Source organism: Haemorhous mexicanus, chromosome 2 (assembly GCF_027477595.1).
Source record: "Haemorhous mexicanus isolate bHaeMex1 chromosome 2, bHaeMex1.pri, whole genome shotgun sequence".
Classification (NCBI taxonomy): Eukaryota; Metazoa; Chordata; class Aves; order Passeriformes; family Fringillidae; genus Haemorhous; species Haemorhous mexicanus.
In genome coordinates, this window is record NC_082342.1 from 113,974,107 (window position 1) to 113,991,221 (window position 17,115).

A 17,115-nucleotide genomic window follows, 5' to 3' on the forward strand; every position below is an offset into this window, starting at 1 on the left:
TAATCTGATGTCAGCTCACCTGGGACAGCTATTCATGTTCTTGTAATAGTGTCCCAGCTAGGACAAACACTGAAAATTAAAAATATTATTGAAAAGGAAATAGGATAGTAGTCAGCTCACAGAAAGGAGCTGTGCCAGAACAGGTTATTAAGCTTGATATCAGTGTATCTAATCAAAGTCTCTTCCTCTGTATTTCAGGGCAGATTCAGTGCTTGTCCCCTGACTTGAGTGCACTGGGTACTCAGCTCTGACCCAGTGGTGACATGAGAGCAGAGGCAGTGTCCCCTTGCTGTGGCTGGCCTGTGCTGGGATCCCTGAGGGTGGTTTCCACATGTAGTTTTAATACACAGGAATCTCAGTTTTGCACAGAAACAGCAAGGGCTGTGGTGGATAGTCAGTGTTCTGACAGCAGCTAGCTCTGGATGGATGCTGAGCAGCAGGGCTGATAACTCAAACAGATTCCTGAGGTGAAGGGATGGAGCAGGATTCCTTGTGCTGGACATTCCACACATGCAACAGGGAGAGAAAACCCTGAGCCCAAAGCGTGGCAGCCTGCCCAGGTGAGACAGGCAAGGAATCTCAGAGAGGAATGTGAATTAATCTTGGGGCATTTTCCCTTTAAATCCTTTTGGCTGTATCTTTTTAGGAAGGATTTATTTACATGGAAAGCTGTAGGGAACAAAGAAGAAGAGAAGGGACAAGCCTGAGTTACAAGAGCAGAGGGACAAAGTAATTTTGTTAGGCACTGGGGAAATGTGTTAGGAAATGGTGAAGTCAGGAGCTAGAAGACACCAGAACACTTACATACAAGAATGGCCTCTGCAGCTGTTTTTTCCTAACACAGTGACCTTTACAGGCTGTCTCTCAGTTTGAAAAGGGGCCAGAAATGATGATTTAGTGGCTTGCAACTTGTTGCCTTCTTCCAAAGGTACAGTTGGTGACATCTTCATTTCCTGCTCGCTCCAGCAGAGATTAGTCCTGTGCCAAGGTGACCCAAGTTGGGTTTGCAGGTCCAGTCAAGATCAGCAGATGTGAGGACAGAGAATTCAGGTGTGTTGCTGGCTCACAGGCATTTCCATGTTCTGCTGTATCTTGGCCTAATGCTTTGCCCCTGCCTGTGAAGAGCTGACATTGAAGCTCAAAGGAACATTTATATTCCTTTTAGTCACTTGCCTGCCTGAAGAGGGCCCAGGGGCTGTGGAAGGAGAAGACTCAAAGCCAGCCACTCCCAGTGCTTGACAAGCTGTAAAGCAAGAACATTTTGAATGTGATCTATTGCCTATTTTGGGAAAGTTATAAAATTTTCAGAGGTAGGCCAGTTATTTTTAAGTCTCTCTGGACATGCTTTTAACGCAGGATTTGTTCTGGATGTTGTCAAGGTCGGACGTTTTCTTCATGAAAAAGTTTCCCTCCTTTGGGGAAATGTCTGGAAGAGCTAATTAGATGTGTGCCTTGGTCCTCTCTCATTTCCTCACAGCCTGCTAAACCTATTCCTAGACCTTTCAGCTTCAGCCAAGATGGATTGAGACAGTTCTTGTCTGCCTTCCCCTGGCTTCATCCATTTTATGCACATTATCCATTTTCTGGAGCCTGTTTGAGGAGAAGGTTGCAGGACAGCTCTGCAGAGACAGCATGCCTCCACCAAAATGCAGGGGGGCTGGTGCTTGGAAAAGGAAGTATTAGGAACTGAGAAACTGAAAATACCAGCAACATGGTTATTTTCCTTGTATCTGATTCTTTGCTGCTGCTTTGAATTTCTTTTTAAGTTGCCCACATTTTACATTCATTTAGCAAAGTTGAAAGTATGAAATGAAACAGTGAGATAGATCCTCATTAGTGAAGTTGCCCTCCTGCATCTCAGTTCTGTAGATAAAGAGCAGGTCTAGAGAAATGCTGAGCTCTTCCTGCTGCTTTTGGGAGTAGAAGGGATTGCTGTGTGCTCTGCAGCAATCAGGATTGGCTTCCAAGTTTTATTTTGACAGACCTTAGGAATCAAAATTGCTCATATCAGTAATGAACAGGAGGACATGAATAATGTGGGCCAATAAACCAGCAATTCCTGCTGCACATTTATCTTCACCTCTGTAATTGACAAACTTTAAATATTCCATATGGCAGTCCTGAGTATAAATAAGGGTTTGAATTAGGGTCTGGTATTGTATTTGCAGGGAATGCCGCGACGAATGCAGGAATGATGAATCTGACTCCATGTTCTCAGAAAGCTCATTTATTACTTTATGATACTCTGTTCTATTAAAGAATACTATGGTATTGTTTATATATAGTATACTATACTATACTAAAGAATGCAGACAGGATACTTACTAAAGGCTAAGAAGATAGTAATGAAAACTCATGACTCTTTCCAGAGTCCCAACACAGCTTGGCCCCAGTTGGCCAAAGAGTCAAAACAACTCACACCAGAATCCAATCAGACAATCACCTGTGGGTAAACAATCTCCAAACACATTCCACATGTGAGCACAACACAGGAGAAGCAAATGAGATAAGAATTGTTTTCCTTTTTCTCTGAGGCCTCTTAGCTTCCCAGGAGAAAAATCCTGGGTGAAGGGATCTTTCCAGGGAATGTGAATGCCAGAGTCTTGAATCTCTCTGGATGTGAGGAGTAGAACCTCTCATGCCTCCTATATCAGCAGCAGCGACCTTCAGATCGTGCCACCAGTGCTCTGTGGGTTTTGGGGTGTGAAGACAATAGACTCTTTTGGGAGTGGTGTGCATCCAGTTGAAATGAGTGCATAGTGTTTTCCTGCCTAATTCTGACAGAACTAAAGACTGCACTTTCAGGAGTTATTTTCTGAATACTCCTCTCTGCAGACTTTGCTGCTGTTACCTAGAAGAAGGGGATTGATGGTTCAATCTTTGTTTTGGCACTATTAAAAGAAGGAATTCTCAAACATTTTTCTGTTGCCTTTTCTTGAGGAACTGCATGTGTTTAGTATTAAACCTGATTTTAGGAATACCCAGCATTATCAGGGCATCCCTCTCCCTGTGTCCTGTAAAGCTGTGGCACACCCCCTTGTGTCAGTGCTGCTGGCCACATCTTTGTCTGAGTGTCTCCAAAAAGCAGTTGGTTTATTGGACAAGTGGAGTTAGAGCTGACATTCAGTTCTGCTGTGTTTCTGCCTGCCTGTTGCATGGCAACTTTCCCACCACATCCAGAACTGGGAGCAATAGTGCAGATAACACTGGAAACATCTCTGGTGGTGCTGAAGGAAGGTGAAAGGACTAGAGAGCCTGTCTGACTGAAATCAGTGACTGGTGGGATGTGCCTGGGATATCATGCTTGAGGAGAGGCAAGAGGGGGTGGGGGAAAGTTGGTTCACAGATATTTTTTTTTTTTTTCCCAGCCAGAACAGTCCAATTCATCTAGATTAAAACATTCTGTGGGAACATCATTATTCCAGTGGTGTTTTTGTTAGAAAATATCCAGGTGGCCCACCTGCTTCATTTCCTGCCATCTCATCAGTCAAGGGCTTCTGGGGTGTGTTTGCTGAGCCTGAGCTCAGAGGAACTGAAATGTGAGACCTGCTGGGGCTAAACAATGTGATTTCTACTTGTGTGTAGCCTTTACAATCCTTGCCCTGCTTGGATATCTCCTGTGTTTTGTTGGTTTTTTTTCTTTTAACCTTTAAAATTTTGACCTAAAAGAAGGTCAGGACTAATAATGTTTTATGGAATGCTGCATCTCTGGTTTCCTGGCTGAGGAAACATGAGTGCAAGGGGCTTCCACTGCAGTGAACTTTTGTAAGGAAGATATCATCTACCTTTGATGAAATCCAGGATGAAATAGCTTTCTAATAATGTTTCAAACTAGAGAAAGAACACAGAAAAGAAACAGAAGGTGCAGGGAAAATCCATCAAAACAGTGTGGGGGGCAGGACAGGGTGCAAGCATGAAAAAGAGACTACCATAACTAGCACAAACCACTTGCAAGCTCATTTGTGGACACAAAACCTGTCTGAGTTTCTGGGGCTTGTTATCATTATAGGAGCTGGTCCCAAGCATGGATAGATCAGGCCAGCCCTGGCTGCTGGCAGGAATTTCTCCAGTGATTTTTCTCTGGTTGGGTGTTGATATGAGCTTTGCCTGTGTTATCCAGGGTGGGCTATTGCTGCTTAAACCAAGGCTTGTATAAAGTCCAAGGAAAACTTTGGAGTTTTTTTCTGAATCAGAAGCATTTGGTGAGTTTGTGACAGGCCTTGAAACTTGGGATTTTGGGTAGTTGTTCTCTTTTACTTTTCCTTAAAAACACCAAAAGAGAGGATCCCACATGTCTTTACATTTACATATGAGTGTCTGGCCATTGCTTTTTTGAGGGAAACTTCTTCCTTTTTGGTTTTTTGGGAGGTTTTTTTTTTTTCCTTTGCAAATGCTTGTTTTTCTGTACCACTCCAGATGTCTCATTTGGGGCACTGTGGGCTGTGCAGCTGCCAGTTCATTTCTTCTGTGTCTGCTGAGGATCTGGATTGGGATTATGACACTTTCCTCACAGGCTGTAGCTGTCACAGCATCTCTAGGATAAATTTTAAAATTCTTGCTGGGCCATATGAAGACCAGGTTTTGCTGTAGGAGTCCACTGGTGAAATGTTACTGCTGTTCTCATGCTCCATGTGTGCTGGCTTTTCCACGTGTTTGTAAATAAACAAAGGTGTTTGGTTTAGGTGTTTGGATGCTCAGAGGGTCTCTAAAGGTCAAAGGGCTGGTAATCACTCTCCTCTGACTGCCAGGATATCTGAAATACTTTGTACATCTCCTGTATGAGCATTGTCTGAATTGAAACTTTCCTGGAAAGGGAGTAGGGAAGACTGGGGTGGGACTGTGCATTGGAGAAGATGCTCTGAGTTTCCTTTTAGACCTTTCAGGTGTAAAGGGACACACAGCACCCTGCTTTTGCAACTATTGAGCCTGGTCACAGGTCACAGAATTAGGCTGGTGAAGAGATTTTGGGTCAAAGGAAGGAGATAAAGGGAAGATGTGTGTACTGATGGTGAGTCTCAGGAGCAGTGTCTGTTCCTGCTGCCTTGTTCTCAGGCCAGCACTGTCCTGCTCTTCTGTCTGCCCATGTCTCTCCTGCTTTTAAAGAAAAATCTAAAAACCAAACCAGAAACCAGCACATTCATTGTTCCTTAACTTGTGATGGCACAGAGAGATAGTGATAAAAAGTGTGTCCTGGAAATAAGGAAATGAGGCTTGCCTTGGGGTGGAGGTAGGCATTAGTCACACCACTGCTTGTGCTCTGCTGAATAAAGGTCATGGAAAGGTTTGTAGGGAAGCCTCCTGGTTTTTTTGTCTTCATGAGCAAAATTCCATCCAGCAGTGCTGCAACCTGAGGTGCATCTTCAGCATGTCTTTGTGGAAACATCCCATCCCTTCTGCACTGTGCCAAGCTTCCTAGGGCCTTAGACCTCCCAACAAACTCAGGGATTTCCTTAAATCCCTGTAAATCAGAGCTCTGTTAAGAAGCAGAAGGGGAATAAACCACCAAGAGGCTTTCCTCCTTTTTTCCAAAGTCTGTGTGTGCCATAAATTGAATAGGCTTCCCCTGAGACCTGGGGAAACCAAACTCTTAAAATGCATAGTAAAGGGTTAGTAATTGTTTCAAACAGCCAACTAAAAAGGCTTTTTATTAGGAGGCTTGAGCTCTCTTTCATTTGTGAAGCTGCCTGTTCATTTTGGCAGTGAAGGCTGCTTTTATGCCTCCCTGGGGATGGTGGTAAAACTTTCAGCAGCTTAAGCACAGAAACCAGCCCTTTGTGGAACTGGAGGCGAGAAACCAGAAGTTGTTCTGCAGATTTCCCAGTCAGTCCTCTGCAGCTTGCTTTCAGATTTTGCTGATTAATCCCCTTTAGTTCAGGACAAGGAGAGGTGAAGATGGTGCTGTGCAGGGATGGGACAGACTTGGCAAGGGCAGTTGCTGCCTGTGGGTTGGTAGGCTCCTTGGTGACTTTTTCTGACGTTCAGCTGTTGGGTGCAATAGCGAGGAATCAGCACTTTTCACACAGTTGCACTGAAAGATGGACAAGAGCTGGATTTATTCTTATGGCCAGTGTGAGCAGGAGAGCAGAAGTCTCTGCTAATCCTATCCCAAAGTGGCAGCAGAGATGCCAACACCTGCAGAGGCTGATCAAGGGGAGCAGGGGACACTCAGGCAGAGGGACATGTGGAGCTGGCCATGTGTCCCTGGGGCTGCAGGAGCAGAGAGCTGTTCCTGCAGGTGTTCACTGCATCCTCCCCTGGCTCTGATTACTCTTGGATGTTTGTCCTTCAGTGGCAGCCTCAATGCAGCAGATGCTGGAGTTCTAGTTTGTCTGTCTGTCTCTCTGGAGTTCCTGAGGCTCCCTCCTGCCAGCAGCACAGCACCAGCACATCCCTGCAGGATCACTGTGTGCTTTGGAAGGCTTTGGATGCCCTCCCCAGTGACTCCTGGTTGGAACCCTGCTTGCTGAGAATTTTAGGCTTTCTGTGCTGACAAGCACTGACTCCCAGGAGAACACTGCATTTGACCTGAGCTTGTGAAGACTTCCAAAACTGAATAATAAAACTGAGATTATAAGTGTGTAGTTTAAATAGAAGTGTATAGTGTCCCATGGTAGAAAACTTAGAATTTAAAATTTTAGAATATAGTGACATATATAAAACAAAATAAAAATTTTAAAACAAAAGCTAGTCCTTCTTCTTCATAAGTTTAAGTAGTAATGTATAATTAAATTTAAAAATCCACGTTACAAACCAAAAGTAGTTAGTTATTAAGAACCAAAAGTAGTTAGTTATTAAGTTAAGAGGAAAAATATTTTAAATATCATTTCCTAATTAGACAGTTTATCCTTAAAAAGCCTTCTAAAGAAGAAAATACAACTCCATTTCTAGTGTATTAAGGTACTATAAAACTCACAATAAGACTGTAATATAAATAAAAAGTAATAAACACCTAAATCCAAATAAAAATACCATCTCACACATTGAACCCCAACCTTAACAAATTTTAAAGAATAGAAAAAAAAGTTTAAAAAATCCACAGCTCCTGACAGGTTTGTCCCCTTCTTCCACCGGGCAGCACTGACAGAACCAGAGGACACAGTCTCAAGCTAAGTCAGAGAAGGTATGGGTTGGATATTAGGAAAAAATTTTCACTGAGAGAATAATAAAGTACTGGAATGCTCTTCCCAGGGAGAAGAGCATTGATAGTGGTAGCATCACCATCTCTGGATGTGTTTAAAAAAAGGCTGGACGTGGCACTTGGTGCTAGAGTCTGGTTGAGGTGTTAGGGCATGGGTTGGACTCGATGATCTTAGAGATCTCTCCCAAGCTCATGGTTCTGTGCTTCTTTGCAGATCACTGGCGTTATCCTGCTGGCAGTGGGCGTCTGGGGCAAGCTGACCCTGGGCACCTACATCTCCCTGATTGCTGAGAACTCCACCAATGCCCCCTACGTGCTCATCGGGACGGGCACCACCATCATCGTCTTCGGCCTCTTCGGCTGCTTTGCCACCTGCCGTGGCAGCCCATGGATGCTGAAGCTGGTGAGCAAAGCCCAGTGCCTGAGGAGGGTTTTGGATCAGTTGGGATTCCCCCCAGTGTCACTGCAATGGGTGATAATTAGCACTGACTCCATGATTCACAGAATCCTGCTCAATCTCTTTATTTTATATATATCATTATGAAGAAACCCATTCCTTTTATAAACAGTTATGATACAGGTTGACCTAATCGGTCCTTTAATAAAACACCATCACCACTGGCTAATTAAGAACCCACCCTTTGGTAAACAAATCTCCCTAGCACATTTCACATGTTCACAGCAACAGGTGCAGCAGGTTAAGATAAGAATTGTTTCTCATTTTCTTCTCTGGTCTTCTCACAGCCTTTCCCAGGAGGATGCCTGGGAAAGTTGTGCCTGTTGCTCTCTGTGACCAGAGAGCAGCTGCCACATCCCCACCCCTGACACATGTTGGTGAAACTTTTTAGGCACATAAGTGAGATTTTATTAATCATTATTTTCAACTTGTGTGCCTTTTGGACAAAGGGGGAGAAGAAAAACCTTCACCAAAACCAGGTTTTGATTGACTGTGACTGAATTTTGCTACACATGGCACATAGGCCCAGGTGTTTGGAGCTGGGTGGTGCTGCTGAGTTGCTCTATGAGTCATTCTACAATCATTCTGGTTTTCTGTGGGCCAGATAGATAAATACATTTACAATCTTAAAGATGCCCAAAGCATCATAAATCTGAACTTCTTTCAAACTGTATTTTCAGGGGTCAGTTTAATACCCTGATGTGAAATTATGGAACAGTTGGAACCTCATGAAAGCAGGCCAGCCCTTCTTTTTCTCCTAGCATTCACTAGGATAGAACAATTCAGCCCAAAAAGCACAGCATTTTTAGTATGTTTGGCTTCACCTCAAAAGCAGCAGGGGCTCGAGGTGCACTGAGCAGAGGGGAAATTGTTATCCCTCAGTCCATTTTAACCTCTCTCTATATAAGTTTCTCTGCTCTGAGTTTTCCAGCCTACCTTAAAATTCAAAATAACTACAGGTTAAACAAATTTACATGATAATCTGTGTTCCTAGGCATATTTAGGAGCAAAATGCTGCATGTGTAATGATTTGAAGGGTGGAAATGGCACTTGTGAAGCACTGAACTAGTGAGAAAGAGCTTGACAGCACAATGCATCTCCTGCTACAGTATTTTGGGACTGGCTTTCTGAGGAGATGGGATGATTTTTCTCCAATTTTAACTGCATTTTAAAAAATAAAGGACATGTTAAAGGGAGTTAATTTCCTCAAGTGATGGCAGGGAGGGGAAGGGGAGAGGTAGCAGCTGCAATTCCGTCAGCTGGTGGCCAGCTGGCAAGAACCTCACTGCTGTCTCTTGCTGGTGATGGGCTGTCAGGGCATGTGCAGAGGCTTGCTGGAGTCACTGCAGTCCAGATGGGAAAGGGATAAAGGTGTATGATGGTATAAATCCATAGGAAACCAGGCTCTGCTAGCTGCTCCATAACTTTATTAAAGCTATGCCACTAATACTAGCACATGGTGTTCCAAGCACGTGGGTTTATTTTCTTTGTACATATAAGAAATATTTCTAAACTTCTTTTCTCTCCTGAACAGACAGTGTTTTGACAGCTGCATTAATTGGACAAATTTTTTTCCTAGTTCTGCTTTCACCATTGTGCTCCTTTCCCCAATAACCTTTCATGAAAGCTGTTTCCCTTTTTCCACTAAATCCTGCTAGGACTGACTTTAATTTAAAGTATTTCCTTTCTTAATTAACTGTTATTTAGCAGGTGGAGTAAAAAGGTAATTTTTCCTCCAGAAAATTTAGCCCCAACTTCAAATTTTACTATCCCACTTTGCAATTTTTCTTTACCTTCTTTATTTCTGCTTAAATACATGTTTAGTACTTGCTGAGTGCCCACACTGAAAGCACTGTTTTCAAGGTTTATTTAGCTCCTGATCCAAATGCTGCACCTAAAGCCAAATATGGACCTTGGCTCAGCAAAGTATTTGGAGTATATGGCTAGTGTTACTGTGAGGATATTTCCAGTGAAGGCAATGTTTCAGTTCACTCATTGGAGAAACTTCAGGAACCAGGCAGCAAATCCCAGTCTGGCAGTGAGGTAGATAAACACAAACCTAAACACCTGGGGAAGCCCATTGAGCTTAGCAGAGCACCATGCACACAGGGAGGGTCTGCTTGTATTCCTTGTTGCAAGATCAAAACCTGAGTGACTTGGATTCACCTCTGGCACGTGAGTGTGTTTTAATTTCTATAAGAATGCTGAGAAACATGGGAACAGAAATGCCAGAAAAGCCAGTAATTAAGGAATATACATCAGTTGTGAGTTGTATAAACACATGTATTGCATTCAGGTCATAAGCTGTGTATCTCCTCCAAAAGACCTTTGGTTTCTTAACATCTTTGAAGGGTGCCTAGAGGGGGAAGTTACATTTCATGTGATAATATCTGTGCTGAGACAAAAGCCTGTCATGCTCTGACTTCTCTTGCCTCCTGCCTTTTCAGTATGCCATGTTCTTGTCCCTGGTGTTCCTGGCTGAGCTAGTGGCTGGCATTTCAGGGTTTGTCTTTCGCCACGAGGTAGGTGGAAATGTGCTGAGCTGGAAGGTGGGAGGTGGAAGTGTTTGCAGCTGGCAGTGCCTCACTGGCAGGGCAGGAGCTGCTGAGGAGTTCCCTGGAGCCTGGAGAACGTGCAGGGCACTGAGCTTGGCTCCAGCACATCTCCAGGGATGGGGCTGCTGTGCAACCAAAACTTCTACAGCTCCTAAAACCAGTGCCATTCCAAATGAGGGGATTTAGCCAAAGCTCTCGCCCTCAGCTGCCTGGGGATTTACTCTGGAGCTAGCAGGTTTTGTGTGTCCACCATGGAAGATCTTCTTTACTCTTTTACATATGCTGAGGGCTGCAAAATAGATTAAATGCTTTTCTTGAACACAGCTTTTTCAGCCAGGCAAATGCTGGTTTATGTAAGGCAGAGACAACTTCTGCATCACATCAGACTTGCTGTTTTGTAAATCTTTTTTTTCTTGGGGGAGGGGAGAGGGGGTTGGGAGGGAGTAGAATGGGATTTCATTTCTATTTTGAGAATAAGGAGAGATTAGAAGTAGAGTGAGGGGGAAACTGGGACAGGAAGAAGCTTTTAAAAAGTGTGATGGTCTAGATTTGTAGTGACACTCCTGCTTTATCCACTGTAATCAGGTCTATCTCTGGCTGTAAGTCCATGGACCTACTTGCCTCTGGTGCTGAGCCAGAGCAGCCCCAGGGACCCTCCTTGTCTCTTCTCTTTATATGAGCTGGTTTTCCAGTCTCCTCTTTTGACATTTCCATTTTCTGCTGCTCACCCTTGCAAGCAGTGCATTGTTTTTTACGTGGTCCTGAGGTGCCTGTCCACCTGCTGAGGATTCCCATTTCATCCCACCTAACCTGCCACAGCCCCAGTGTCAGACTGCTCCCTTTTGGGAGAGGCAGTCTCCTGTGAAGGCCACAGCCATGTGGGTTGCTCACATCATCTCCTTCCCAGCCCCTTTCCCACCCAAAGTGCCATTCCTGATGATGTGCCTGACATTTTCCAGCTGAGGGACCTCTTGTTCCTTACCCAAATCCCTTTGGTGCTGGGGGATGCCTGGTCAGGGGATTTGTCTTACTTTGGTGCCATTGGCTGGTGTCCCCAGGGTGTTTGCACACCTGGCATCCACAAGCAGGGAGAAACATGCAATCTCCTTCAGACTTAGTGCTGCAACAAAGTGTTTGGGGGGAAAAGCACAAAACAACACCTTTTTGATAGGTTAAGTCATTTTACAGTAATGTTTTTAAACACATCAGTTTGCTGGGGTAGTCTTGTTTCTGTGACTGATATCCCACTGGAAAAATGGCATAAATTATTCCTGACAGTTAAGAAGGAGCTCTTAGCCAGTTCTAAAAACACCCTTAAAAACAACTGGGAAGGGCTACTTTGGGTGTCTTGTTAGGAAATTTGGCAATGCATTTGCTTCCTGCAAAAACTGCTTCAGATGTTGTGATTCTTGCTGCTCACGTGGGCTGGTTTTTATTCCTCACCCTCACAGATCAAGGACACTTTCCTTAGGACATACACTGAAGCAATCCAGAATTACAACAAGAACGATGAGCGGAGCCATGCAGTGGATAACGTACAGGAAAGTGTAAGTCTAACACTGGGGGCCAAAATTAGACAATAGAGAAAGCATGGATTTAATCCCAAAATGTGAAGTTCTGATGGCTCAGTCTGCAAGCTGTAATTTGCAAGCAAAATTAGAGGCTGGCAAAACTGATCTAAAGGAAATCTTGCCCAGGATGCCTGAATTTTAGTGAAAAAGCTGTCTGATAAAGGCAAGACCTGTCCCACTGGCTTGTTGTTAGTCCTAGATATTGAATTAGGTTTATGGGGCAGGTCTGTTCCTAAAGAACACCCCCTGTTCCTAAGGGAATTTGCCAATAAGATCATAAAATGTTTTAAATTTGAACTGGATGAGACAGGGTTTTATAATCTTGTGTCCTGCATCACTGATAAACTGCAGCAGTTCTCTTCACGAGTACAGTGAGAGGCTGGCAAAGGAGACCTGGTGAGTTAAGGAGGAAAACTGGCTGTCTTTTCCCCAGAGGAAAATGGAGGGGAAAACTGCTGAGGTTGGCAGTGAAAGCTGTGCTGGAGGGATGGAGAGGAGCTTGCTGGAGAAGAGCCTCTCTGACCCTCAGGGGTGGTAGCAGGGCAGTGGGGCTGCCTTGCCTTCCTGCAGGGCACAGGGCAGGAGCAAGTGCCACAGCACAGCCAAAACAGCTGGGGACGCCACCCACGAGAGAACAAGTCCACCAACTACAACTCAGAGTGATAAAATTCACATTTAAATTCCCACTGGAAACTCTGCCCTAGCAAGGAGCTGTTCCTTCAGTTTGCAATACATTCCATGAGCCAATTTCCTTTCCCTACGATTGTGGCTCGAGGAATGGCTGAAATGGCAGTGTAATTGTATTGATGACTTCCAGACCTTTAGAAATTACAGCTGTTGTGTTGGACCCTTCAGTGTGGTTGAAACTCTACTCTAACCTGGCTTCTCCTGGTTAGCAGATTACTGCAGTGCTCCAAACTGAGTGTATTCTGCTGTCAAATTGTCTGTTTGCATAATATTAACCTGTATTTTAGATTTTTGATTCCTTGGAGTTGACCAAACTAAATAGTTTTGAGTAGTTTTTCAGTGTTTCTGTTGTACCAGAATGTTCATTTCATTCATAGTTCTCTCTTTACAGGAACTGCATTCATAAGCCCTTTCCATGCAGAAAATTCAGCACATACTCCATGCTTTTGAGTCTCTGGCTTCTAGCTTAGGATCTAAATCAGAACATCCTTCCCAATTTAGGGTTTTCTAGCTGACTTCCTAGATACACCCTGTGAACATATGGTCTCTTTCTATTCACAGCTCAGTGAATTGTCCTAGAAATTATTTTGGTGACTTAGAGAGGCTTCACCTTATTGATTTGTACTAGTTTGAACCTGTATGTGTTACATGTAATTCTGTGTAATGCTCTGAGGTCTTGAATTTACAGGGTCATCTTTAGTCAAATAAAGAAGTAAAGAAAACAAACAAACAAATAAAACCCAACAGACTGTCAACTAAAACACATAGGTTTATGGCTGGACCTTTGTGAAATGTTACAAATAATAGTTATGCTCATAGTAGAATAGTTCTTTTTAGTAGGTCATCTGCTCCCATGCTCTGTATGTTACATCCCTGGCACTTTTGTAATTAATGGAGAATGGGTGGTATCTGCTTTTCAAAACTTGAGGTGCCCTGTCATTATTTTGATTATGAGCTTATGAAGTGGGCTGAGATGATTCTGTTCTAGTTTTAATTCTGGTTTGTTTGTTTGTGTGTTTTAAACCTGCCTCTTACCCCTCCCAGCTGAGCTGCTGTGGCATTCAGAGCTACACCAACTGGAGCACCAGCCCTTACTTCTTCAAGCACGGCATCCCTACGAGCTGTTGCATGAACTCCAGTGACTGTAACACTCAGGATCTGCGCAACATGACCGTGGCTGCCACTAAAGTAAACCAGAAGGTACCAGTAACCTTGTGCCAGAGGCACTTGTGACACCACCCAGCACCCCAGTGGAGTGTATGCCTGCTTGCACTTGCATTTCATTTCAAATGCTTGGTTGATAATGTGCAAGTAAGGCTGGAGTGATGGTAAGGATGGGCTTGGTCCTGCACTTGCTTCATTGTCTTTGAGCTGCCTTTCTGAACTCCAATCCCTGAGGAAACACAGGTGTGGGGTATTTTCAGGGTCCCCCATGGCAGGAAGGAAATTATGAATCTGACTCCATGTTCTTAGAAGGCTAATTAATTATTTTATGATATTATATTATATTAAAGAATGCTATACTAAACTATACTAAAGAATAGAGAAAGGATACAGACAGAAGGCTAAAAGATAATAAAAATAAACTCGTGACTCTCTCCTCAGAGTCTTACACAGCCTGACCGTGATTGGTCATTAAATTAAAACAATTCACATGAAACCAATGAAACAACCACCTGTTGGATAAACAATCTCCAACCACATTCCAAAGCAGCAAAACACAGGAGAAGCAAATGAGATATTATTGTTTTCCTATTTCTCTGAGGCTTCTCAGCGTCCTAGGAGAGAAATCCTAGGCAAAGAGGATTTTTCAGAAAATATGATGGTGACACAGGTGATGGGCAGTAAATGCTGTGGTTGGTGGGTGCATTTATTGTGAGTTAAAATCTCTGAAGATGTAGGGCTGTGAGCACAGCCCAGCCCAAGTGACCCTTTCCCTGGGGTCACCTGGAAGAGAGGGTTGGGAAGACAGAAATAGGATTGAGAAGGCAAGTAGGGAGAACAGGAAGAAAATGAATAATTAGAGAAGAAAAATACAGAAAATGCTAAGAAAGGGAAGAATAAAGAGAAAGTAATGCAGCAGCTATGCATTAGACATCGTGCTGAAGAAGTGCTACTCAAGTTATTGCTTCAAGTGCTAGTGTTTCATCAGTTCTTTCTCACTTGAGATTTGCAAGAGAGGGAATAGCTGGTTGGTAAGAGGAATGATATTGTGGCTAAATCACCATTCTAAGTAGTGCAGCTTAGTCAGTCTTAAGGATTATTTTCTGGTTTTATTTTCAGAGATCTATTTAAAAAATAAATAGAAGTCCTGAGGACAACAGGGGAAATATGGAAATGCCTCTGTCTCTTCTGTTTGTCTTTTTCACCTCAGTCACCTGTGACTCAGAAGGTTGGACTGGTGGCTGAGCACAGCCTGAAACATCTTTGAAAACCAGTCAAGTAGACAACATTTTCTGGCATGTATTGTAAAAGGGATGCTAGAGGATTATTTTCCACTAAGCCTTTTTTTTTTTTTTTTTTTTTTTTGCAATGGCTTAATGAGAGCCACTTGTTGCAGATGTGTGGGGTGTTGGTGGTGTCCATTGGTTGGGTAACTCACAGTCTCCACCAGCAGAGTGATCTTGCATGAGCATGGAGGGTGAGCCACTGTTCAGTTGCTCCTTATGAATTTGTACCAACTTGATGTTTTTGTGGAAGTGGAAGGAAGGTGAGAGGCAGGGTGGATGCACAGGGCATGTGCAGCACAGCCAGCACCCACAGCAGGCATGGTGCCTCCTGGGCAGCCCACCCTGAGCCTCTGCTTCTGCTCCCCTTCCCAGCAGGAGAGCTTTCTGCTGTGGCTGTGTTCCACCAGCTTTGTAGTTCAGCACAGCCATGGCTGCAAAACCATTTAGGTACCATTGGCACTCCCAGCACTGATTTGTGTTTCCTCCAAGTGCCAGGCTTGCTCTGCCTGCTCAGGGAAATCCCTGTTCACTTTGGAGTTCCTTGTGGCACAGGATGCCTGCTGAATTGTAGGAAGTGACTGAGGGATCAGTGAGTGCTTGGCCAGGGCTAGTGACACATTTCCAGCCATTCTTGCTCCTTGCTCTCCTGTCAAATGCACAAGTCACCTAACAGAAAAGCACTCCTGATTCTTCAGGAGTAGCTGAAGTAATTACTTGATTTAATTACCTGGAGAAAATTTGGATGTTTGGAAGTTCATGTGGTTTTGTCTAATTTTCTGACATAGCCATTGAAAATCAAAAGCTGCAGATTTCTCTTGAGCAGTGGTGAGAGCTTGGAGTTCTCCCAGACATTTGAGCAAAGAAGTGGGATGCTTCTGAAATGTGCATGGGAATAAAAAGCAAGGAGAGAATGTTGTTTGGCCCTATCCTTTCACTTCAGATAGGTACCAAATACCATTGCCTCTGACTCAAGCCCCTTGCTCATCTTGGAAACAGGCCCTTTGCTCTCTGAGTGTTGGAGAAAAAAGAAAATATTTATTCCCTGTGTTGTGGAAGACCCATCTCACAGTGACTGTGGACAAGTATATTTGGACTACATCTTTTGGTGGATTCTTGCAAAACTATCAGAAAAACTAGTTCTCTATGAGCTAATCAAATTACTAGCAGTTTCTGATGACTAATAGTGAATTAACCAAAGAGGATTAAACTAATAATAAAATTACAGGACTAAAAGACAGCATTCCTGGATTTTCTTTGCCAGTTCTGACCCTAGCTTGCTTAGTGACCTTGGGTTAATTATTTAGGCTCTCTGTTTCTTTGTCTCAGACAGCACTAATACCTAACTTTAAGGGCTGTCATTAGGATTAGCTAATTAATGTTTATCTAGTGCTTTTAATCACAGTTCTTTACCAAGAAACCTCAAGAACTATTTCTCTCTAAAATCTTAATAAAGGAACAGATGCATAGCATCAAGACAGATCAGATCCTTTGTAAACTGTCCCTTCTGTGCTCTGGATCTCTGCTCAGCACCCAGAGGTGCTCACACAGTGCTTCACACACTTCTGTCCTGTCATGCACCACTGGGTGCTGCCCATGCACAATAAGGAGTGAGCAGCTGAGCCCTATGTACGCAATGTTCTGCAGAAAACAGATTATTGTGGCTTGGGAAAATGGATTCTTCAAGTGAGGAGGGTGATCAAAACTCTGCCATTGCATGTTTTGTTGACAAGATCTTCTGTCTCCCTCAAATTACCACTCTGCTTCAGTATTGCATCTCTTGAAGGCTCTTCAAGAGAATTGGTTTCAGAAGAGCTGGGAGAGCATTAAGCCATGTCAGACAGAATGAAAATGCTGCTTGAGAAATCTAATCTCATTGCATAACATGTAAGACACGCAAACTGTAGTTGCTTGATGGGTTAAATAAGCAAGCTTGAATCAGCCTGACTGTGCACTGTGGTAAAACATGGTTGATATGTGCACATAAACATTTCAGAAATTAATCAGGACCAGCTGTGCTGGTCCTCAGCTACTATTGGGTTCAGCCTTTCATTACTCTCAGGATTAAATGTTTTGTGATGTTATAAAAGAAGTTAAAGAAATGGTACAATTTATTTAATGAATGGCCTGTCTGAAATAAAGAACATTGTTTGTCCTTTTTGCTGTTACTTTTTACAAGCACCTGATGCTCTGAGGCCATCAAGAGTTCCTACAGTGCTTGCAGAATGAGGGGGGTGTGGATGGGGGTGAAATGTGGAGA

At 43.5% G+C, this 17,115-nt stretch overlaps 1 protein-coding gene across 1 annotated transcript in view; it reads left to right on the forward strand.

Moving 5' to 3' along the window:
- Positions 1 to 17,115, forward strand: part of TSPAN7 (tetraspanin 7) — an 89,787-nt gene that overhangs the window by 63,840 nt on the left and 8,832 nt on the right. Inside the window, exons 2-5 of the mRNA XM_059839973.1 lie at positions 7,353 to 7,541; positions 10,043 to 10,117; positions 11,602 to 11,697; positions 13,453 to 13,608. Of these exons, the coding sequence (XP_059695956.1) occupies positions 7,353 to 7,541; positions 10,043 to 10,117; positions 11,602 to 11,697; positions 13,453 to 13,608 (516 nt within the window). The remainder of the gene's footprint in view (positions 1 to 7,352; positions 7,542 to 10,042; positions 10,118 to 11,601; positions 11,698 to 13,452; positions 13,609 to 17,115) is intronic.